This window comes from Microcaecilia unicolor, chromosome 12, assembly GCF_901765095.1.
Source record: "Microcaecilia unicolor chromosome 12, aMicUni1.1, whole genome shotgun sequence".
Taxonomy (NCBI): Eukaryota; Metazoa; Chordata; class Amphibia; order Gymnophiona; family Siphonopidae; genus Microcaecilia; species Microcaecilia unicolor.
In genome coordinates, this window is record NC_044042.1 from 98,466,693 (window position 1) to 98,491,939 (window position 25,247).

At 44.7% G+C, this 25,247-nt stretch overlaps 1 protein-coding gene across 1 annotated transcript in view; it reads right to left on the minus strand.

The window, feature by feature from the left end:
* Nucleotides 1–25,247, minus strand: part of CNTD1 (cyclin N-terminal domain containing 1) — a 63,424-nt gene that overhangs the window by 15,968 nt on the left and 22,209 nt on the right. The window contains 2 exon segments of the mRNA XM_030221289.1: nucleotides 4,127–4,289; nucleotides 22,419–22,593. Of these exon segments, the coding sequence (XP_030077149.1) occupies nucleotides 4,127–4,289; nucleotides 22,419–22,593 (338 nt within the window).

The following is a 25,247-nucleotide window of genomic DNA, read 5'->3' on the forward strand; positions in this document are numbered from 1 at the left end:
AAATATTATTTACTTTTTACAGAGTTAGGACCCTGTTTACTAAGACACACTACTGTTTTTAACGCACGCTAATTTTTAGTGTGCACTAATGCTAGAGACACCCATATATTCCTATCGGTGTTCTAGTGTTAGTGCACGCTAAAAGCGTTAGCGCGCCTACAATGCGGCTTAGAAAACAGGGCTCCTAGAGTAGTACTGCAAGAATCAAGCACGCTTGCTTCTCTAAGTCTACATGGATGACAGGAATCAATGTTGGATTATCCAGGATTCAAGGATCTCTGTCCACCTGTTCTTCATTCAAATACTGCATGGCTTTCATCTGGTGCCCCTTCCTGGTCACATTAGCTTGAACTGTAAAATCACAATTCTAGCCAGAATTAGTTTTAAATGAAAGCAACACACATTTGGTTAATTTGGACTGTTTAAACAAATAGATAAAATTCACTAATACTACAAATTGACACCAAAATGTAGGTACCACAATGGAACATACTTAACATCAATTCTATTAATGGCTTCTGGGCGTGCCTAAGTCATTATAGAATACTATCTAGAATTTGTGCGTGTTATTTGGCGACATGACTATGCTCTGCCCACATGTATGCCCCTCTGGCAGTTGCATGCTAAGCAAGTTACTCATGTTGGTTATGAGCATAACATTACATTATTGCCACCAATGATTATTGCTACCAATGATGCACGTAAGTGCTAGAATTCTGTAACATACATGTGCTACTGGCAGCTAATTTTAGGCGCTAGCTTAGAGAATTGCCCTTCACGTGTTTATCTTTCCATAGTATTAAACAGATACACTGAGATTATGACTGTACAAATCTCATTGCTGTGGTTATACATGAACACATTAGCCTTCAAGATTTTATTTGAAGTGGTGGGGTATCACATTTTAATAAACAAATAATATGAAGAACATAATTAGCAATCATAGGGGTCCTTTTACTAAGGTGCACTGAATAATGGCCCGCAGTAGTGTAGATGCGTGTTTTGGGCGCTGGCAGAATTATTTTTAGTGCATCTATAAAAAAATGCCTTTTATTTTTTTACCAAAAATGGACATGCAGCAAAATGAAAATTGCCGCACATCCATTTTGGGTCTGAGACCTTACCACAAGCCATTGACCTAGTGGTAAGGTCTCACGCGGTAACCAGGCAGAAATGGTCTACGCGCATCAAATTCCACTTGATGTGCGTAGCTGCCACACGTCTGAAAATAAAATATATTTTTCAGATGCGCGTAGTGGACACGGGCCAAAATTGAAATTACCACAAGGGCCATGTGGTAACCGGGCAGTAACTCCAATTTGGCGAATGTTGGGTGCGCATAGGTGCCTATGTGGCTTAGTAAAAGGGCCTCATAATCGTTTTGTTCTGCCCTGAAGGCAATGCTGTAGAATTCTGCTTCTCAACCCATTCCTTGTGGTGTACCCAGCTAGTCAGATATTCAGGATACCCACAATAAATATGCATGAGACAGATTTGCATACCAACAAGCATATTCATTGTGGAAATCATGAAAACCTGACTGGCTGGGTGTGCCACAAGGAATGGGTTGAGAAGTACTGTTCTAAAGTGCTATGCATACATTTTGGGATTGCCATCTTGTTAATCCTAGGCAGCCTCTGTAAAAACATTTGAATCTGGAACATCAATTATAGCTACAACAGTGACGTAGCAAGGGCAGGGCGGTGGGGGCGGTCCGCCCCGGGTGTCATCGGGTGGGGGGGGGGTGCTCCGCTCCCGCTGCTCCGCCTTTAACATTTTTTTTCGAAGCGCCGGAGAGTGGCAGGCAGCGCGCCTCGCGTCTGCCCTGCTAGTAAAGAAGATCTTGCTGACATCGTCGTCCTTCCCTGAGTCCCACCCGCCCTCGCAGTAATAGGAACTTGCCTCAGAGGGGGGTGGGACTCAATGTGGGAAGGGCGATGACATCAGCGAGATCTTCTTTACTAGCAGGGCAGACGCGAGGCGCGCTGCCTGCCACTCTCCGGCGCTTCGAAAAAAAATGTTAAAGGCAGGACAGGGTAGGAGCAGCAGGAGAACGAATCTCGGGGGGGGGGGGACTCAGAGGGGAGAAGGGGATTGGGGAGGGGTGGGGGCGCTCAGAGGGGTGCTTAAAGGGGATTAGGGAGGGTGGGAGAGCATCAAGGAGGGGAGAAGGGGATTGGGGAGGGGTGGGGAGGAGTGGGGGCACTCAGAGGGGTGCTTAAAGGGGATTAGGGAGGGTGGGAGAGCATCAAGGAGGGGAGAAGGGGATTGGGGAGGGGTGGGGGACCTCAGAGGGGTGCTTAAAGGGGATTAGGGAGGGTGGGAGAGCATCAAGGAGGGGAGAAGGGGATTGGGGAGGGGTGGGGAGGAGTGGGGGCACTCAGAGGGGTGCTTAAAGGGGATTAGGGAGGGTGGGAGAGCATCAAGGAGGGGAGAAGGGGATTGGGGAGGGGTGGGGGACCTCAGAGGGGTGCTTAAAGGGATTAGGGAGGGTGGGGGAACTCAGAGAGGGGAGAAGGGGATTGGGGAAGGGTGGGGAGCTCAGAGGGGTGCTTAAAGGGGATTAGGGAGGGTGGGGAGCTCAGAGAGGGGAGAAGGGGATTGGGGAGGGGTGGGGGGGCTCAGAGGTGTGCTTAAAGGGGATTAGGGAGGGTGGGGAGCTCAGATGGGTGCTCAGAGAGGGGAGAAGGGGATTGGGGAGGGTGGGGGTGCTCAGAGGGGGGAAGGGAGTGCTCAGATGGGAGAAGGGGTCTGAAGCTGGAACTGGGGTCTGACATGGGGGCAGGAGGGAAAATGGGTCCATGCCTGGGGCAGGTGGGAGAATGGGTCTGGGGCTGAAAGGGGGGGATGCAAGGCATGTGGTGGATGAAGGGGACTGGAACTGGGGGCTGAAAAGAGCGGGCAGCGAGAGAGGGGACAGATCCTGGATGGAAGGGGGGCACGTGAGGGAGGGCAGATCCTGGACGGATGGGAGAGGGAGGGCAGACGGATTGAAGGGGCAGAGAGAAAGGGCAGATGGTGAGTGGAAGGGGAGAGAGAAAGAGGGCAGACTGGGGCAAATGGTGGATGGAAGGGGCAGAGATAGAGGGCAGATGTTGATGGAAGGGGGAGAGAGAGATGGCAGACTGGGGCAGATGGTGCATGGAAGGGGCAGAAGTGGATGGAAGGGAGAGAGGGCAGACAGTGGATGGAAGGGGCAGAGAGAGAGGGCAGACACTGGATGGCAGAGAGAGAGCGAAGACAGATGCTGGATAGAAGGAAGACAGTGAAAGATGAGGAAAGCAGAAACCAGAGACAACGAACTGTAAATATATATTTTTATTTTTTTGCTTTAGGATAAAGTAGTATTGTAGCTGTGTTAATAAATGTTTATAATAGAACAAATAAATAAGGTAATCTTTTTATTGGACTAATTTTAATACATTTTACTTTCGAAGAACAAAACCCCCTTCCTCAGGTCAGGATAGGACACTGTAACAGTACTATACTGAATTGACCTGAGGAAGGAGGTTTTGGCCTCTGAAAGCTAAATGTATTAGTCCAATAAAATGATATTATTTGTTTTATTTCTATTTGTTAATTTGTAAAGTGGTGATTGGTATTTGTTAGTTTTTTCAAATTTACATCTGCTGTCTTTATATTTTGCACAGTACTAGAGGACATTTTCTGTTTCTGTGGTGTTGCATTGTATGCAGAGTCTGGCATCTTGGGGGTTCAGTTTAATTTTTGCCTGAATAGAAAGTTTATGATTACTTATTCTATAGTGGATTAGGGTGTATCTGTATTTGTGAAAAAGACATGGCTTTCGGTTGGCATTGACTGTGCAGGATCGAAGATCTGTACTAATCTGTCTGTTTTCGTTTTACAATAGGTGAATTGATGTTCTAGTGCTCACTGTAGTGTTTAAGATGCTTTCCTTTTCCTTGTGTGACTCGTACAAATTACTGCTTATGGTATGGTAGAATTGTTCTATAGGTCCTGAGTGTTTTGTATTTTCGGTATGCCTAGTACTGGATTTCGGGGGGGGGGGTGTTAAAAAATGACCGGCCCCGGGTGTCAACTACCCTAGCTACGCCACTGAGCTACAATAATAACAAGAACAAGCTTTCTTTAGAAACGCTCTTACCCAAAACCTCTAAGAGCATCTCAACATATGGACATGGAGTGGCAACGTTCATCTGAAACTGTAAGGCCTTCAGAATCGTGAGTTCTGATTCAACTAACTCCTCCTTGCTGTATGTGTAACCTAATGACTGCAGAAATTTCAGAACTGTAGTGTTGTTAATTACCTACAGGACAAATAAGGAACAGTTAACACTACATTAAATGACAGTTAAATTACATTACAGGATGATGTATTAACATTTGTCACTAGATATAATACTCGTACCAAGGGACTAGTGAGAGCTGTAAGAAAACATATTATACTCAGAGCTCATTCTTGTTTTCAACATCTGAGAATTATGTTTGTGTATCAAAGAAATAATAATTTGAATTACATTTTATGTACGGCTGAAGTGTGGAATCGTGGGGTGGATGATGAGATGGAGGGTGGTCATCATAGTGCATGTGGGTCTTGTTCTGTATGCGTGGTGATGTCTGATTCTACTCATTTTGTGAATGTTCACACTGGTAAAGTTTATCCTCTGCATGCTAAGACCACATGTTCTTCCTATAATGTCATTTATTTAATCAAATATTCATGCAATTTGTATTATGTTGGTCATCAATAGAAAGCAAACAAAATAAAACATGGATAAGATGATACCTTTTTTATTGGACATAACTTAATACATTTCTTGATTAGCTTTCGAAGGTTTCCCTTCTTCCTCAGATCGGAAATAAGCAAATGTGCTAGCTGACAGTGTATATAAGTGAAAACATTCAAGCATTACTATGACAGTCTGACAGGGTGGGAGGATGGGGGTGGGTAGGAAGTATGCATGGGGACATCAAAGTATATCATTGGTATTCTAACAGGGTGGGTGTGGACAGGTGAGGGGAGGGTGATCAACAGAGACATACAGCTTTATGGTTTATAATGGGCTAGGAACCCCAGGTCCTTGTTAAGTCCTTTCTGTTGGGTGTTAAAATATTCAATCATTCTGACTTCAAAGGTCTTACGTTCTTGTATGGTTTTAAAGTTACCTTTCAGGATTCTCACTGTGAAATCACTGGTACAGTGTCCTGGTTCTGTGAAGTGCTGTCCCACCGGGGTGGGGGCCCTACTGGCTGTATTGTTCATGTGATGTCTATGTAAATTGAATCTTGTCTTAAGCATCTGGCCTGTTTCTCCAATATAGTGATTTCACAGTAAGAATACTGAAAGGTAACTTTAAAACCATACATGTCAGTAACTCAAAGATGCTGTTGCCAACTGCAGAGCTTGGTAGAAGGGAGTTCTGACTGCCTTTAGAGGAGGTCCTCAGCTGGGATGCTTGGGGAGCCCCACCAGCTAAAAAGCAAGGGTAAGGGCCAGTGTTAGACATGCTCTGGCCCAGGTCAGAAAATAAAGGAGGGCACTCTCTCCAATCCCCTCTCTTCCGATTTCTGTACCTGCCATTACTATCACACTGACAGACCCTCACCAAAAACAGAACAAAGGATCACAAGTTAGAAATAAAAATATTTACACAAAAATTGAATTGAGAACCCCAAGAAGTTAAACTTAACATGTACTACAACCCTGAAGAAATAAAAACAAAAATGCATTTCCTTTGTACTGAACACAATGCAAAGACATTTGCTATGCACTTTTCACAAAGCTAACATATTCCATTTAAACATTCAAAATAAAATGCTTTTTTCTACCTTTGATGTCTGGGCATTTCATTTTTCCATTATGTTGCTTCTAATTTCCTGGCGTCTACTAATTCTCCTTCAAGTGACTGCTGTGCATTTGTCTTTTCTCCTCTCTACTGTCTATTCCCTCACTACATCTACCTCCGACATACTGATCATTCCTTTTTAGCTGCTTCCTCTTTTTTTTTTATTTTCTGCCTCTCTGTCAACTCAAATTTTACTCTCTTCCTCGCCTTTCTCCTTCTTTTTACTTTACAGCTGCCTATCAGATCGTCATCTTCTTCTCTCTCCCACTAGCTCTCCCATTACCCAACTCACTCCTTCTCCAGCCATTCCCTTTCATCTTTAATCTACTTCCCATTACTATATTTCTATCTTCTGTAATCACTATCCTCTCATCCATTTCCTTGCCACCCTCTTCCTCCTCCCCCCTCCAGCATCTCCCACATGGTTCCACTATTCCCAGCATCTTCCTCCATCCACCCTTCTAGCTCCCTGTCCCTTCTCTTCTCTCCTCCCCTGACCCCCATGATCCAGCATTTCTCCCTCTCTCTTCCCTCACTCCCATTGTCTGGCATCTCTCCATCATTCTCATTTGCTCCTGGATCCAATATCTCCCTCTCTCCCTCTTCTATGAATCTCCCCTGCCTCTCATCCAACCCCATGTCCTACATCTCCCCCTCTCTCCCATTGTCCACATCTTTCTTTCCCCCTCCCTTGTACCCCAGATCTAATATCTGTCTTCCCCCTCCTTCCCATGCAGCATTCTCTTCCTTCCTCCACCATGTCCAACATTTCTGTCTCTCTCCCACTGTCCACCATCTCTGTCTCCCCCTCCCTTGTGCCCCAGGTCCAATATCTCTTTCTTCTCCTCCCATACAGCATCTCTCCCTTCTTCCCATCCACTGTCATGCCCAACATTTCTCCCTCTCTTCTCCGTGCACCATCTCTTCCTCCCCTCCACCCCCATATACAAGATTTCTCCCTTTCTTGCCCCCTCTACCCCTTTGTCTCTCCCTTCCCTCCACCCTCATGCACCATCTCTCCCTCCTCTTCACCTGTGTCCAACATTTCTCCCTGTGTTCTCCCTCCCCCTCCATGCAACATTTCTCCTTCTCCATCCACCCCATATCTTTTGTCCCTATCCCCCTCTCCCTCCAGGCAGCATTTCTCCCTCTCCTCCCACTATACAAGATTTCTCCCTCTGCTCCGCTGCCTGCCCGGTACCTTGGCTGAGCCCCAAATGTAGGTATGTGCACCTCTCCCCAGGCTCCACTTCGCCTAATGATCGACGCTCCCTGCACTCTTCCTCTCGCCCGCCACACTGCACGCAGCTCCGCCATTCACACAGGCAGCCGTGCTCCCCCCCCCGCTGCGTCCATCCGATCCTCTGATGCACTTCCTGTTAGGACCGGATAGACGCAGCAGGGGAGAGAGCAGCCGCCTGTATGAATGGCAGCACCGCGCGACAGGCGAGAAGAATGCAGAGCGATGCAGCAAAAAGGAGCCTGGGAGCAGCGAGCGAAGAAGGATTTGAACGGGTGCCTGGGCGGGCCTGGAGGGAAAGTGGGTGGGCCTGGGCCCATCCAGGCCCACCCATGGCTACGCCCCTTCTTCTCCCCCCCTATTCCCTCCCCTTCTCATGTGCCTTGTGGAATGCCCACTCGGTCTGCAACAAACTGCCCTTCACCCACGATCTCTTCATCTCTCATTCCCTTCAACTGCTCGCCCTAACTGAAACCTGGCTCTCCCCTGACGACTCTGCCTCAGTCGCGACCCCTTTGTCATGGAGGTTATCTCTTCTCCCACACTCCCCGCCCAGCTGGCTGCGGTGGAGGCGTCGGGCTACTACTCTCGCCCTCCTGTAGTTTCCAACCCCTCCTCCTACCGCAGTCTCACTGCTTCTCATCCTTTGAAGCTCACTCCATCCGGCTATTCTACCCATTACCACTCAGAGTGGCAGTCATTTACCGCCCCCCTAATAAATCCCTCTCTTCCTTCCTCACCAACTTCGATGCCTGACTTTCCGTCTTTCTTGAACCCTCATCTCCGTCCCTCATTCTCAGAGACTTTAACCCACCTCCCCGCTCCCCCCGTTTTCTATTTCTGTTGATGGCTCTCTCATTCTCCCTGTCTCCTCAGCTCGAAACCTTGGGGTCATCTTTGACTCTTCTCTCTCCTTCTCTGCTCATATCCAGCAGATTGCCAAGACCTGTCGTTTCTTTCTTTACAACATTCGTAAAATCCGCCCCTTTCTTTCCGAGCACTCTACCAAAACCCTCATCCACACCCTTGTCACCTCTCGTTTAGACTACTGCAATCTGCTTTTTGCTGGCCTCCCACTTAGTCACCTCTCCCCTCTCCAGTCGGTTCAAAACTCTGCTGCCCGTCTCGTCTTCCGCCAGGGTCGCTTTACTCATACTACCCCTCTCCTCAAGACCCTTCATTGGCTCCCTATCCGTTTTCGCATCCTGTTCAAACTTCTTCTACTAACCTATAAATGTACTCACTCTGCTGCTCCCCAGTATCTCTCCACACTTGTCCTTCCCTACACCCCTTCCCGTGCACTCCGCTCCACGGATAAATCCTTCTTATCTGTTCCCTTCTCCACTACTGCCAACTCCAGACTTCGCGCCTTCTGTCTCGCTGCACCCTACGCCTGGAATAAACTTCCTGAGCCCCTACGTCTTGCCCCATCCTTGGCCACCTTTAAATCTAGACTGAAAGCCCACCTCTTTAACATTGCTTTTGACTCGTAACCACTTGTAACCACTCGCCTCCACCTACCCTCCTCTCTTCCTTCCTGTTCACATTAATTGATTTGATTTGCTTACTTTATTTATTTTTTTGTCTATTAGATTGTAAGCTCTTTGAGCAGGGACTGTCTTTCTTCTATGTTTGTGCAGCGCTGCATATGCGTTGTAGCACTATAGAAATGCTAAATAGTAGTAGTAGTAGTAGTAACATACACGTTGATGACCAGTCCAACCCTCAGGCTTCTCAGTTCCTCACTCTAACATCCTCCTTCAACCTCCAGCTTTGCTCCACCACCCCTACTCACCGAGACGGCCATTGTCTTGACCTCGTCCTCTCCTCTTCCGGCTTTCCCTCCAATTTCCACGTTTCAGCTCTTCCTCTCTCCGATCATCACCTAATCACCTTCACACTTCTTCACCCCCCCCCTCAGCCCCGTCCAACTTTAACCACTACCTCCAGGAATCTCCAGGCTATTGACCCCCCCACCCTAGCCTCCAATATTTCTAATCTCCTCCCCTCCATTATGTCCTCCGAGTCTGTTGACAAGGCTGTCTCCGCTTACAATGCAACTCTCTCCTCTGCTCTGGACACCCTCGCACCATCCACCTCCCGTCCCACAAAGCGTACTAATCCCCAGCCCTGGCTGACCCCTTGCATCCGTTACCTTCGCTCCCGCGCCCGATCTGCTGAACGCCTCTGGAGTGAATCTCGCATCCATTCAGACTTCCTTCACTATAAATTCAGGCTATCCTCCTTCCACTCCTCCCTATTCCTTGCCAAACAGGACTATTACACCCAATTGACCAATTCTCTCAGCTCCAACCCCCGTCATCTCTTCTCCACCCATAACTCTCTCCTCAAAGTGCCCTCCGCTCCCCCCCTCCCCCGCTCTCTCCTCAATCACTGGCTGATTACTTCCGCGACAAGGTGCAAAAGATCAACCAAGCCATCTCTTCTTCACCCTTCAACCCTCTCCCTCAACCAACCAACCCAGGCCTTTTTCTCCTCCTTTCCTGTCATCACCGAGGAGGAAACCACTCACCTTCTTTCCTCCTCGAAATGCACCACCTGCTCTTCTGATCCCATCCCCACCAACTTACTTAACATCATCTCTCATACTGTCACCCCCTCCATCTGTCATATCCTCAACCTCTCTCTCTCCACTGCAACTGTCCCTGACACCTTCAAGCACGCCGTAGTCACACCTCTCCTCAAAAAAACATCACTTGACCCTACCTGTCCCTCCAACTACCGCCCCATCTCCCTCCTACCCTTCCTCTCCAAAATACTTGAGCGTGCCGTTCACAGCCGCTGCCTTGATTTTCTCTCCTTTCACGCCATCCTCGATCCACTTCAATCCGGCTTTCGCCCTCTTCACTTGACAGAAACAGCACTCTCTAAAGTCTGTAATGACCTGTTCCTTGCCAAATCCAGAGGCCACTACTCCATCCTCATCCTCCTTGATCTATCCGCCGCTTTTGACACTGTCAATCATGACTTACTTCTTGCCACACTGTCCTCATTTGGGTTCCAGGGCTCTGTCCTCTCCTGGTTCTCCTCCTATCTCTCCCACCACACCTTCAGAGTTCACTCTCATGGATCTTCCTCCACCCCTATCCCCCTATCTGTTGGTGTTCCCCAGGGATCTGTCCTTGGACCCCTTCTCTTCTCAATCTACACCTCTTCCCTGGGCTCCCTGATCTCATCTCATGGTTTCCAGTATCATCTCTATGCTGATGACACCCAGCTATATCTCTCCACACCAGACATCACCGCAGAGACCCAGGCTAAGGTATCAGCCTGCTTATCTGACATTGCTGCCTGGATGTCCAACCGCCACCTGAAACTGAACATGTCCAAGACCAAGCTCCTCGTCTTTCCACCAAAACCCATGTCTCCTCTTCCTCCACTTTCTATCTCAGTTGATAACACCCTCATCCTCCCCATCTCATCTGCCCGCAACCTTGGAGTCATCTTTGACTCCTCCCTCTCCTTCTCTGCGCATATCCAACAGATAGCCAAGACCTGCCGCTTCTTCCTCTTTAACATCAGCAAAATTCGCCCTTTCCTCTCTGAACACACCACCCAAACTCTCGTCCACGCTCTCATTACCTCTCGCCTGGACTACTGCAACTTACTCCTCACCGGCCTCCCACTTAGCCATCTATCCCCCCTTCAATCTGTTCAGAACTCTGCTGCACGTCTCATATTCTGCCAGAACGATATACTCATATCACCCCTCTCCTCAAGTCACTACACTGGCTTCCAATCAGATACCGCATTCAATTCAAGCTTCTCCTTCTTACCTACAAATGCACTCAGTCTGCTGCCCCTCACTACCTTTCTACCCTCATCTCCCCTTACGTTCCCGCCCGTAACCTCCGTTCACAGGACAAATCCCTCCTCTCTGTACCCTTCTCCACCACCGCCAACTCCAGGCTCCACTCATTCTGCCTCGCCTCACCCTATGCTTGGAACAACCTTCCTGAGCCCTTACGCCAAGCCCCCTCCCTGCCCATCTTCAAGAGAAAAGGTTAAATGGTATAATGCTAAAATAGATGTATAATAGCATTAGAGATATTTAAAATACACTGCTGAGGCATTATATAAGAATAAGTAAACCTACAAAATAGGAACAAGCTCCTATTTGTGTGCATAATGGGTTATCCATTGTGTTGGAAAACTAAAAAAATATATATATAAACACATATATTGACACATATACTGAACATAATAATATTTAAGTAAAAAAATGCCTCACAGTATGATACTTTAGATAATTGTATATCACTATATCAGTAATAAAACAAAAAACAGTGTGAATTGGAATATGTACAATAAAAGTGACTGTAAATACTAATATCAAAGAAAATGCCATAGGGCTCAAGTGTTTGCAATTGGAAAATTAGTTTCTGCTCTTCAACATGTTATCTGTTATGTTTCTATGCCAGTTGCTCTTTAGCATCCTGAAAACAAAAAAATGTAAGATCATGTATGGAGTGTCCAGCTGTCTTCCAATGAAAGACCATAGGTGCAGATTCCACGTTTCTCTTTAGACAGCTTTGATGTTCAATGATCTGTGTCTTGATGGATCTCTTGGTTTTGCCAATATAGGACAGAGGACACGGGCACAGCATAATATAGATGATATTCAAGAGATACAATTGGAGCTGTGTTTGAGTTTGTATATTTCTCCAGAGCTTGGATTTACAAATTGTGTAATTTGTAGAGCGTGTGAATAAACACTACAGGTGCCGTGCTTCTTGTGACCTGATGGTGTATCAATGTGGTCTTTTAATGGAGCCTCTGGAAGACTAGATAGAACTAAGATTTCTTTTAGATTTTTTTCATGGGAATAGGCAATCACTAGGTGCTTGTTCTTAAAGCACTCAAGTTTTTCCAAAATGTGCCAATGGCATCTGATGGAATTTTGTATGTGTCTAGCTAAGTGAGAGATTTTGAATGTGCATACGACGTCTGGTGCAGGTCTTTGAAGATAATAAGATGTCTCTATCTTCTTTTCACTATATGCTTCTTCAGATATCCCCTATTTTCAAATCTACGTGCCATGATATCAGACTGATAAGTGACGTCTTCGAAATCTGTGTATATCCTCTTTAAGCGTAGAAACTGACAAAGTGGTAAATTCTTTTTTAATCTATGATGATGATAGCTAGTGATGTGGAGGAAAGCATTTTGGTCTGTAGGCTTCCTACATAGAGTAGTGGTAAAATGATATTGGTCTTTATGGATGAGTAGATCCAGGAAACTAACTTCTGTAGCGTGATACTGTATTTTGAAGTGTAAATTCTCATCTCTAGTATTGAGCCAATTAAAGAAGAGATCGAGTGATGTTATGTCCCCTTTCCAGATCATAAAAATATCGTCAATGTATCTTTTATAGAAAAAATAACTTGGTGTTTGTATGGATGATCCTTGAGAAACGATTTTTCAAAATGAGCAACATACAGATTTGCCACATCAGGGGCCATGGTTGAACCCATGGCTATGCCTCTGATTTGCTGATAAAAATTCTGTTGGAAACAAAAATAAATACTGGTGAGTGCCAAACTAGTCAATGTCAAAATAAATCTGTTGGGGATACGTCTATGGGTGGTTTGATCTCTGAGGGTTTCCTCAATAATCTGGAGAGCTTCATACTGAGGGATGTTGGTATAAAGTGAATCTATGTCTAAAGTAACCTACCCTGCTCTTTGATCTACTTGATTGACGCTCGTAGGGATTAAGTGTGTCTCTAAATTTTGTGGTTGTTCCCTAAAAATAAACTACACTAGCCTGCCAAGTGTCAGCAGAATGTCACAGCTTCTTCTCTAAAGAAACAACTAAAGACTCTTCAGAGTAAACAAGTTGTTCCCAAAACAAAAATAAAATAAAATCAGAAGCCTGTCTTGAGCATCGTCAAGGCAAAAGGCTGAAAGAGCTTCCACCCACTGCAAAGAAAACACCCAACTCACCTTCAGAAAGTTTGCTGCTTTGACTGCACAGACATAAACAATACCTGAATTCATTATTGATTATTAATTTTTGTATCTTTTTTAATTTCCTTAATCTTGGAATCAAATTTCTTTAACTTTTACTTCTAACTTCCAGGTGCTGGGACTGAACCAAGCTCCTGCAAAAAGGACAGGTTTATTCTGACCCCTAAATCCCATACTTCTTCTCAAATTGACTGGCGTTAGGTGCTGGGACTGAACCAAGCTCCTGCAAAAAGGACAGGTTTATTCTGACCCCTAAATCCCATACTTCTTCTCAAATTGACTGGCGTTAGGTGCTGGGACTGAACCAAGCTCCTGCAAAAAGGACAGGTTTATTCTGACCCATAAATCCCATACTTCTTCTCAAATTGACTGGTGTTAGGTGCTGGGACTGAACCAAGCTCCTGCAAAAAGGACAGGTTTATTCTGACCCCTAAATCCCATACTTCTCAAATTGACTGGCGTTAGGTGAGAAACCTACCTGATATTGTCTAAACTTTTTAAGGCTTGTTGCTTAATCAATTTAATTAGCACTGGGAAACCTCTCTTTCTGTCTTTCTTTCTTTCTTTCTTTCTTTCTTTCTTTCTTTCTTTCTTTCTTTCTGTTCCTGCCAAACTCTGATAGAGGGGAGGGGCATTTTTACATAGCTGACACTGCTATAATTATTGGCAATATCTAGATTTATTTAAAAGGAAAGTTATTAATATCTAGGGCAGTTTTAAAAAGTATAATAAATTGTAAAGTGCTGGATCAGACACTACCATTTTGGTCCATTCAACTAGAGAATTCCCTTGATAGCAGCACTTAAGCTGACCCATTGGGACTTATAATCCCACCCACCCTCCCCACAACCCACCCACCCCAAACCTCATTAACTTTACTCCACAGTCATACACAGGCAGTCTTGCAGGCTGATACTCCAACATAGTACACCTGTTCATACCCATTTCAACCAATCAGGATGACTTTTATTCTCTGCAATAATTGTGCTGCTTTAGTTTCAAGGCCAATCATCTGGAAACTTAAAGCTTGTCCTATCTGTCTTCAGCTATCTACTTTAAAACAAGAGCTATATAAAGTAATGCAAGAATTAGATGCAATTAAAGCAACTTATAGGACTGTACAGAATCATAACTTCTCACCACTGCCTCAGAGAATAAAACCACAAAGGAACAGATGGTTCACAGTAGGCTCAGGCAGAATTCGTCATGTCACACAGAAACATCCACCCACACAAGTGTTGCCACTACAAAATTCTTTTGCTCCACTAAAGCACTGTGATGTTCCTGAAACTAAAATTGAAGCAGAAGAAAAAGAAAAAGCAAGGAAGAGGGAACAAAAAGAGGAGAAGGTACCCAAAGAGAAAAGACACTCACAAATCACTAAACCCAAAACACATACTAGGAAATGTAGTTGGAAAGCAATGACCACAAATGCTCACAGTCTAAGCAATAAAATTCATGACCTTCAAGCCCTGATGTTGGAGAATGACTTGGACATAGTTGCAGGCACAGAGACATGGCTCAATGGTTCCCATGAATGGGATGTAAACATACCAGGCTATAATCTTTTTAGGAAGGATAGAGAGGGACGTAAAGGTGGAGGAGTAGCTCTGTATGTGAGAAGTGATATCGCAGCAATTGAAATGACAGGGAAGTGGGGAAAGGAAGAAGCGATATGGCTCACCTTAACAAGAGAGGATAAAACCTTGGTCCACGTGGGTGTTGTCTACAGACCCCCGACACAATTGGAGGAACTGGATAAAGATCTAATCGCTGATATTCAAAAGTTGGGGAAGAAAAGAGAGGTGCTGTTGTTGGGAGATTTTAATCTGCCGGATGTAGATTGGAAGGTTCCGTCTGCAAAATCGGAAAGAAGTAGAGAGATTGTGGATGCTTTCCAAAGTGCTCTGCTCAGACAAATGGTGAACGAACCCACGAGGGAGGGAGCCACGTTGGATCTGGTGCTCACGAATGGGGATAGTGTGTCAAATGTCCGAGTGGCTGCACACCTGGGAAACAGTGACCATCAAACGGTTTGTTTTGATGTAACGGCTCATGTGGATGGCGACCACTCTAAACTCAAAGTCCTGGATTTCAAGCGAGCTGACTTTAACAAAATGGAAGAATACCTGAGGAAGGAGCTGATGGGCTGGGAGAACATACGAGAAGTGGAAGGACAGTGGTCCAGGCTAAAAGAAGTAATAAACAGGGCCACAGACCTTTATGTAAGGAGAGTAAATAAAAGCAAGAGAAAAAGGAAACCGATACGGTTCTCAAAGCAAGTGGCTGAGAAAATAAAGATTAAAGAGTTAGCGTTCCAGAAATATAGAAAATCTCAAGAGGAGGAACACGGGGAGGAATACCGGATGAAACTGAAAGAAGCCAAGAGAGAGGTACGTCTGGCGAAGGCGCAAGCGGAAGAACAAATGGCTAGAAATGTAAGGAGGGGAGACAAAAACTTCTTCAGGTATATTAGTAAAAGGAGAAAGACTATAAAGGGAATTGTGAGACTAAAAGATACAACAAAACGCTATGTAGAAAATGATGAAGAAAAAGCCAATTTGCTAAATAGATACTTTTGTTCTGTTTTCACTGAAGAAAACCCTGGGGAAGGACCGAGAGGGACTGGCAAAAGTACACCTGAGAATGAGGTGGATAGAGCGCCGTTCACGGAAGAGAGTGTGTATCAACAACTTGGAAAGCTAAAGGTGGACAAAGCCATGGGGCCGGACGGGATCCACCCCAGAATACTGAGGGAGCTCAGAGAGGTTCTGGCGGGTCCTCTTAAAGACTTGTTTAATAAATCCTTGGAGACGGGAGAGGTTCCGAGGGATTGGAGAACGGCGGAGGTGGTCCCTCTTCACAAAAGTGGGGATAGGGAAGAAGCTGGAAACTACAGGCCGGTAAGCCTCACTTCGGTTATTGGAAAAGTAATGGAAGCCATGCTGAAGGAAGGGATAGTGAATTTCCTGGAAGCCAATAAGTTGCAAGATCCGAGACAACATGGTTTAACCAAAGGGAAATCGTGCCAAACGAATCTCATTGAATTCTTTGACTGGGTGACAGGAGAATTAAATCAAGGACGTGCTATGGACGTCATCTACTTAGATTTCAGCAAGGCTTTTGACACGGTTCCCCACAGGAGGCTCTTAAATAAACTAGACGGCCTGAAGATAGGACCCAAAGTGGTGAACTGGATTAGGAACTGGTTGACGGACAGACGCCAGAAGGTGGTGGTAAATGGAGTTCGCTCGGAGGAGGGAAAGGTGAGTAGTGGAGTGCCTCAGGGATCGGTGCTGGGGCCAATTCTGTTCAATATATTTGTGAGTGACATAGCCGAAGGGTTACAAAGTAAAGTTTGCCTTTTTGCGGATGACACCAAGATTTCCAACAGAGTGGACACCCCGGAGGGAGTGGAAAACATGAAAAAAGATCTGAAGAAGCTAGAAGAATGGTCTAACGTTTGGCAATTAAAATTCAATGCGAAGAAATGCAAAGTGATGCACTTAGGGAGTAGAAATCCAAGGGAGACGTATGTGTTAGGCGGGGAGAGTCTGATAGGCACGGACAGGGAGAGGGATCTTGGGGTGATAGTATCTGAGGACCTGAAGGCAACGAAACAGTGCGACAAGGCGGTGGCCGTAGCTAGAAGATTGCTAGGCTGTATAGAGAGAGGAGTGACCAGCAGAAGAAAGGAGGTTTTAATGCCCCTGTATAAGACATTGGTGAGGCCCCACCTGGAGTATTGTGTTCAGTTTTGGAGGCCGTATCTTGCGAAGGATGTTAAAAAAAATGGAAGCGGTGCAAAGAAAAGCTACGAGAATGGTATGGGATTTATGTTCCAAGACGTATGAAGAGAGGCTTGCTGACCTGAACATGTACACCCTGGAGGAAAGGAGGAACAGGGGTGATATGATACAGACGTTCAAATATTTGAAAGGTATTAATCCGCAAACGAATCTTTTCCGGAGATGGGAAGGCGGTAGAACGAGAGGACATGAAATGAGATTGAAGGGGGGCAGACTCAGGAAAGATGTCAGGAAGTATTTTTTCACGGAGAGGGTGGTGAACGCTTGGAATGTCCTCCCGCGGGAGGTGGTGGAGATGAAAACGGTAACGGAGTTCAAACATGCGTGGGATATGCATAGAGGAATCCTGTGCAGAAGGAATGGATCCTCAGAAGCTTAGCTGAAATTGGGTGGCGGAGCAGGTGGGGGGAAGAGGGGGTGGTGGTTGGGAAGCAAGGATAGGGGAGGGCAGACTTATACAGTCTGTACCAGAGCCGGTGATGGGAGGCGTGACTGGTGGTTGGGAGGCGGGAAATACTGCTGGGCAGACTTATATGGTCTGTGCCCTGAAAAGGACAGGTACAAATTCAATTCAAGGTAAGGTATACACATATGAGTTTGTCTTGGGCAGACTGGATGGACCATGCAGGTCTTTTTCTGCCGTCATCTACTATGTTACTATGTTACTAAGTTGTGGACAAATGGGCTGTAAAGATTATACTTATCATTTTTGTTTCCGAATCTCTCTATATAAAACGCACCTCCAACATTCTAATGAAGCCTCACTTTCCCAACGTTCTAAAAGTGAGGTGGCAGAGACCACTTTTTTGCTCCTTGAGTGTTTGCCCCGCCCACGCGTCAAACGTGATGACGTCGGGGGCGGAGCAATAACACTCCTCCCCCCCTCCCTCAGTCGCTGTCCTCTCACTCTCAGCACCCTCTATCTGCCTTTCTCGGCACTCCAAACTTCACTTTAACACTGCTGCACTGAAGGCATCCTGCTTTTCTCACTCACCCAAACACACTCGCTCTCTAACATCCGACCCATGAACAGCACGTTATGTCAAAGGAGGAGAGAAACTAAAGACAGATGCTTCACTACTCCTCCCCCCTTCCTCAGTCGCTGTCCTCTCACTCTCAGCACCGTCTACCTGCCTTTCTCGGCACTCCAAACTTCACTTTAACACTGCTGCGCTGAAGGCATCCTGCTTTTCTCACTCATCCGAAGACTCTCTTTCTCTAACATCCAAATCATGAACAGGACCTTATGTCAAAGGAGGAGAGAAACTAAACACAGATGGTTCTGCCAGGTAAAGCAGAATTCCTTCATCACAGCATGCACAGTCACAGAATTTGGCCAGCATGTCGGCATAATATTTACTTCATTTAAATTTCTTATGTACTGCCTGCAAGCTCTTGAAACACTGTACGTCACTCTCTCACTCTCATACACTCTCTCGGTCTCACAGAGAGTCTGTGTATCGCACACATACTCTCTCACACACTCTCTCACACACACTGTATCTGTGTAAAACACACTCTCTCACACTCACTGTGTCTCACATCTACACTTGCACACACTCTCATTCTCACACACACACTCTATCTCTCACAAACACACTCGCACCCACACTCACTCTCTGTCACACACACATTCACTCTCTCTCTCTCTCACACAGTCACTCTCACACACACTCTCACAAACATACACACTCCCAGGAAAACCTTGCTAGCACCCGTTTCATTTGTGTCAGAAACGGGCCTTCTTTACTAGTGTTAAATAATGCCGATTGCATATTCACTTTATGTGGTGATATATAGGAAAATTTAAATAATAATAAAAAAAAAATACCTGAATTCACTGAAGATAACTGGGTAAGGGGTGGGGGATTAAGACTCCCCTGAGTGATCCCCCAGGAAAAGATAAAGTTCTGTTAATTAATTTTTTTCTAATACCAATTCCAACCACCTGGTTTCCAGTTCTCCAATGGTCCAGGAGCATATTATCTAATCAGTTTAGGAGATGCCTGGTTAAGCCGTCACCATCCACTGGAAACTGAAAAATACTGAGGAGCTAAGGCTGCATGATGCCTTTATTGGGCAATGCACACAGGCTTTTTTATGTCTCCATCTGCTGGTTAATGGGCATAACCCACAGCTTCTGGATTAGTCTAGTAGTGATAATAATTAAGCATACAGCATGACAGAAAATTATATGTAACACAAATTATTTGCATCCTCAATGTTAACACTTGGCTGTTTCTAAGTTAAGTGATACCTGCAAAGTGCTTAAAATAAAGGGGTTAACTCATTCCCAGAAATATCAAAGGGGCCCTTTTATTTTTATTTTATTGCATTTGTATCCCACATTTTCCCACCTATTTGCAGGCTCAATGTGGCTTACAGAGTATGGTTATGACATAATCATTCCATTACACCAGATACATTTAGTGGTGTGCAAAGATTAAGTAAGGGAAGAGAGATGGCAGGTGTTAGTCAGGGTGGAAGGTAAGGTAGTTTTGTAAGGCTATGGGTTCTCTTTGTAAGCCTTATAGAAGAGATGTGTTTTCAGAGATTTGCGGAAGTTATTTATTTCGTCAATAGCTTTCAGGGATGTAGGTAGTGCATTCCACAGCTGCGTGCTCATGTAAAAGAAGGTGGTGGCGTGTATTATCTTGTATTTTAGTCCTTTGCAGCTGGGGAAGTGCAGATTAAGAAATTTGCGGGAAGATCTTATGGCGTTTCTGGGAGGCAGGTCCACAAGTTTTAGCATGTAGCTTGGGGCATCTGCATGAATGATTTTGTGTACAATCGTGCAAATCTTGAACGCGACGCATTCCTTGAGTGGGAGCCAGTGAAGTTCCTCTCTTAGGGGTTTTGCACTTTCATATTTAGTTTTTCCAAATATGAGTCTGGCGGTGGTATTCTGGGCTGTTTGGAGTTTTTTGATGGTTTGTTCTTGGCAGCCGGCGTACAGTGCGTTACAGTAGTCCAGATGGCTTATTACCATTGATTGTACCAGAGTACGGAAGATATATCTCGGGAAGAAAGGTTTTACTCTTTTGAGTTTCCACATGGAGTGGAACATTTTTTTCGTTGTGTTCTTCACATGAGCACTTAGTGTGAGGTTTCAGTCAATGGTGACTCCGAGAATTTTTAGATTTTGTGCGACGGGAAGAGAACAGTATGGTGTGGTTATTTTGGAGTAGTTGTTTTTGTTGTGTTGTGAGGTGAGTACAAGACATTGTGTTTTCTCTGCGTTGAGTTTCAGCTGGAATGCATCCGCCCAGGAGTGCATGATTTTGAGGCTTTGGTTGATCTCGTTGGTGATTTCGTTTAGGTCATGTATGAATGGGATGTAAATCGTGACATCGTATGCATATATGTAGGGATTAAGGTTTTGGTTTGCTAGAAGTTTGGCTAGAGATATCATCATTAGGTTGAAGAGAGTTGGTGATAGGGGGGATCCTTGGGGAATTCCACATTCAGGTGTCCATGGGGGAGATATATCCGCATTTGTTGTCACTTGGTAAGATCTTGTGGTCAGGAATCCTTTGAACCATTTGAGAACTGTTCCTCCTACTCCGAAGTATTCTAGTATATACAATAGTATTCCATGATTAACCATGTCGAAGGTGCTGGACATGTCGAATTGTAGGAGGAGAGTATGTTGTTACCAGTTGAATGAGTTCATTGCAGATACAAGTACTGTTTTGGTGCTGTGATTTGAGTGAAATCCTGATTGGGACTCGTGCAGAATTGAGTGTTTATTTAGGTAGTCAGAGAGTTGTTTCGTCACAATGCCTTCCATGAGTTTGGTTATAAGCAGAATAGATGCTACTGGGCGATAGTTGGTTAGGTCCATTGTGCTTTTTTTAGCATTTTTTGGCAGCGCAGTAAGATGTTTCCTTTCTCCGTGGGAAAGAGACCATTTTGAAGCCTGTGGTTTACATGATTCGTGAGGTCTTTTTTGAATTGTTTGGGGGCGGATCTTATTAGACTAGTGGGGCAGATGTCTAGTTTGCATTGTGACTTGGCGTATTTTCCAAGCCAATGTGAGGTTTCATCTGGTGATATAGTGTCAAAGTTATTCCATAACTGATCTGCTGGGCTTTCCCCAGGTTTTGGATCTAGACATTCAAGGATGCTTGTGTACTCAGTAGTGTTGGTAGGTATCATGAGTCGAAGTTTTATAATTTTTTTATTGAAGTAGTTCGCAAGATTGGTGGCGGATGGGGTATCTATGTTGTTAGAGGTAACTGCTGTAGTATTTAGGAGTTTGTATACGAGTGAGAAGAGTTTGTGTGTGTCCTTGTAGTTTGGTCCTATTTTGGTTTTGTAGTACGTTCTTTTAGTTTGTCTGATAGTGTATGTGTATTTTCTTTGTAGCGTGCTGAAAAATGGCCTGTGGTATTGTAGACGCGTGTTTTGGGCACACGAAGAATCTTTTTTCAGCGCACCTGTAAAAAATGCCTTTTTTAAAACTTTTGCCAAAAATGGACATGCCGCAAAATGAAAATTGCTGCGTGTCCATTTTGGGTCTAAGACCTTACCACCAGCCATTGACCTAGCGGTAAAGTCTCATGCTGTAACAGGACAATAATGACCTTTGTGCGTCAAATGCCACCTGGTGCACTTCCAAAAATAAAAAACATTTTCAGATGCGCATATCAGATGCGTGCCAAAAATGAAATTACAGCAATAGCTATGCGGTAGCCGGGCGGTAACTCCATTTTGGTGCACGTTGGGCATGCATAGATGCTTACGCAGCTTAGTAAAAGGGCCCCATAATGAGGAAAGGCTGAAACAGCTTGGGCTTTTCAGCTTGGAGAAAAGATGGCTGAGGGGAGAAATGACAGAGGTATATGAAATACTGAGTGGAGTGGAACAGGTAGACGTGAATCACTTGTTTACTCTTTCCAAAAATACTAGGACTAGGGGGCACGCAATGAAGCTACAAAGCAGTACATTTAAAACAAATCAGAGAAAATATTTCTTTACTCAGCGTGTAATTAAACTCTGAAATTCGTTGCCAGAGAATGTAGCAAAAGCAGTTAGCTTAGCGGGGTTTAAAAATGGTTTGGATGGCTTCCTAAAGAAAAAGTCCATAGACCATTATTAAAATAGACTTGGGGAAAATCCACTGCTTATTTCTAGGATAAGCAGCATAAAATGTATCATACTTTTTTGGGATCTTGCCAGGTTCTTGTGACCTGGATTGGCCACTGTTGGAAACAGGATGCTAGGCTTGATGGATCTTTGGTCTGTCCCAGTATGGCAATACTTAAGTACTTATTATGGTATGGCCCCTGGTTTGTTGGGTGACCAAAAGTGCCTGTAGAAGAAAACTTGCAGCTAGAATATGCAGCAAGTCTTTGGGACAACTGTGATGTAATTAAAACTGAACTGCCCAAAGACTACTCCCCTTCTTGCTGCCTGCAAGAAGGGGAGCTTATGGGTTCAATTTAAGGAAGGACCAATCAACAAAGACTTTACATATATGCCATTTTAAAATCATCAAAACACGATTACTGAGAAAAAAAAAAATGAAATAATCTTAATATATCCTTACACTGCAGTGGAAAGAAAGTTTACTTGCAATCTGAACACAAGAAACAAGTCTGAGCAAAAAAATCTCACGGCAACGGATTTTGAAAGAGGCCCAGTTGTCTGTCAGAGCTTTATCATTATCCTTCTGTGCCATTACAGCAGAACTATAGACATCTTCAATATGTTTTATCATAAACCTGAAAAAGAATAACAAGTTAATCCTTATAATTGCTAAATCAATCAGATATATTTCTATTTTAGAGCCTGATGTACTATAGGGTTTTTCCCATTTTCTACCTACAAAAGAAAAATATTCACTGGTCCATATTTAGCAGGTGGTGATCAGTGTTTTTTGAAGCACCGACTGAGGCCCGTTAAATTAGCTCTGGATATTCAATGCCGGCCCATGAATTTGACAAATAATAAACTGTGCAAAGATTGAACAAATCACAAAATGCTATAAACTCTCTGATACAAAATACAAATAACACTAAGAACTCCCAAAGGGTTGAACCACTTCTAATCACTTATTCCATTCAATAAAGATGTGTGTGTGTGTATGTATATATATATATATATATATATATATATATATATATATATATATATATCTCAAACATATAAACGGCAAGTGACTGTACTCACTTGCAAATGTGCAGTTCAGACTTCCCTCTCTGTCCCGCCCTCACGTCAAGATGTCATGACATCAGAGGGCGGAACAGAGAGGGAAATGGAGTCGAATTGTCGGACGCTGCCACCGCTGCCCTGAAAGAAACATCGCGTGAAACAACCTCCACCCTCCCCCCCATTCCCGCTCCCGCCCCCTCCTTATCGGGCCCCCTGCACTGACCTGACAGCACCTCTCACCTCCATGTGGAAGCGCTGCAGGCAGCAGCAGAGCGATCTGCTGCTGCCTGTAGCGCTTTCACACCGAGGTGGGAGGGCAGGTGGGAGAGGCCATGGTTGCTGGACTTGGGGTGAGAGCAGGGCACAGAGGAGGGTTGCTGTGGAGGGGGGAGGCCAAGGGAAAGAGGAGGGTCGCTGGATATGGGGGGGAGGATCGGTGGACGGGGTGAGGCCAGGGGAGAGAGGAGGGCTGCAATACTCGCCCGTTTTTACGGGCTTAACGGCTAGTATATATATATATGGAGAGAGAGAGAGGATTTTCACTAACTTGTTCAATGGCATGTCAACAAATCTGATCAAAACTGTGACCTTTGTCCAAAAAATGTTGAACCATAGGTGCAGTAACAGTACTTGTGTGGAATCTACTACAATGTTCCACCAATCTAGTCTTGATTTTTCTTGTAGTACATCCAACATAAAATTTACATCATGGACAAAAAAATAATGTATACAACAAACACTAAATCGCATGTAGTGTGTGTCTTTAAGCAATATCTTTTGTTAGTGAACAGATGTGTCCGTTCTTCCCATAATATCTTGCTGATTATATTCTTTGTTCGTGTTCATTATGTGATTTTTAATATTAGCCCCCCCCCCCCCCCCCCACTAGAATAAGCTATAAATGGTCCAGGGGAAAATATCAGATGAAACTGTAAAACATACCAGTGGATATATAGAACGCATGACACTTTAGATGACAAAGTAGAAAAATTCAATACACAAATATGTTTATCTGTAGTTTCTTTCTGACTAGGCTGTAATAACAATTCATGATTGGCATAAATACCTCTATGATAAGCTTTTTTTGATGACACCCACTGGACATCCTCTTTCCCTATAAGAATCTTTAGTGGAACATAGACGGCGGATGCGGAGAAATTGACTGATGGGCAAAGAATCTTTTAATGTTGGGGGGTGACAACTAGAATAATGCAAATAATTATTCCAGTCTGTTTGTTTAGAATAAACTGTAATCATCAACCTTTTATTCTCTTTAGGGAGGCAGGCAGCAACAGAGGGACTCCAGGAGGAGGGGGGAATGAGTAAGGCAGGGAAAGGGCGAACTATATGCCTTTAAAGTGGGCACCACCAGCCACAACACCCCTGCTCAACTGGCAAAGCACAGGAGCCACCCCAGGCAGAAATCGAGGAGCTGATCAAGCTACGTCCACACCTGCTGGGAGATAGAGAAATACTGAAGGCAGATGGGGCTAGCCGTCCAAGGGTCACTGTGGTTCTTCAGTGTTCTCTATCTCCACCTGCTGGTATGCGGATACAACCCATCAGTTAATGGATTCATCTACTGTTGATGACAAGGATAACAGGTGACCATAATATGATCAGTTTTGACATCAACCTTGAAGTAACTGTACACAGAAAGTCAAATACGTTAGCGTTTAACTTTAAAAAAGGAGACTATGATAAAATGAGAAGAACGGTAAAAACTGTACAACAGGCGTGGACGCTGTTCAAAAATACCATCCTGGAGGCCCAGGCCATACATATTCCACGAATTAGAAAAGAAAGACGGAAGTCCAAAAGACACCCGGCCTGGTTGAAAAGTGAGGTGAAGGAAGCTATTAGGGCTAAAAGAAACGCCTTCAGAAAATGGAAGAAGGAACCGTCTGAAAATAACAAGAAACAGCATAAGGAGTGTCAAAGCAAATGCAAGGCACAGATTAAGAAGGCCAAGAGGGAGTATGAAAAAAAGATAGCATTAGAGGCAAAAAACATAGTAAAAATTTTTTTCGGTATATTAAAAGCAGGAAGCCGGCAAAAGAATCGGTTGGGCCGCTGGATGACCGAGGGGTAAAAGGGGCGATCAAGGAAGACAAAGACATAGCGGAGAGACTGAATGAATTCTTTGCTTCGTTCTTCACCGAGGAAGATTTGGGTGGGATACCGGTGTCGGAAACGGTATTTCAAGCGGACGAGTCGGAGAAAC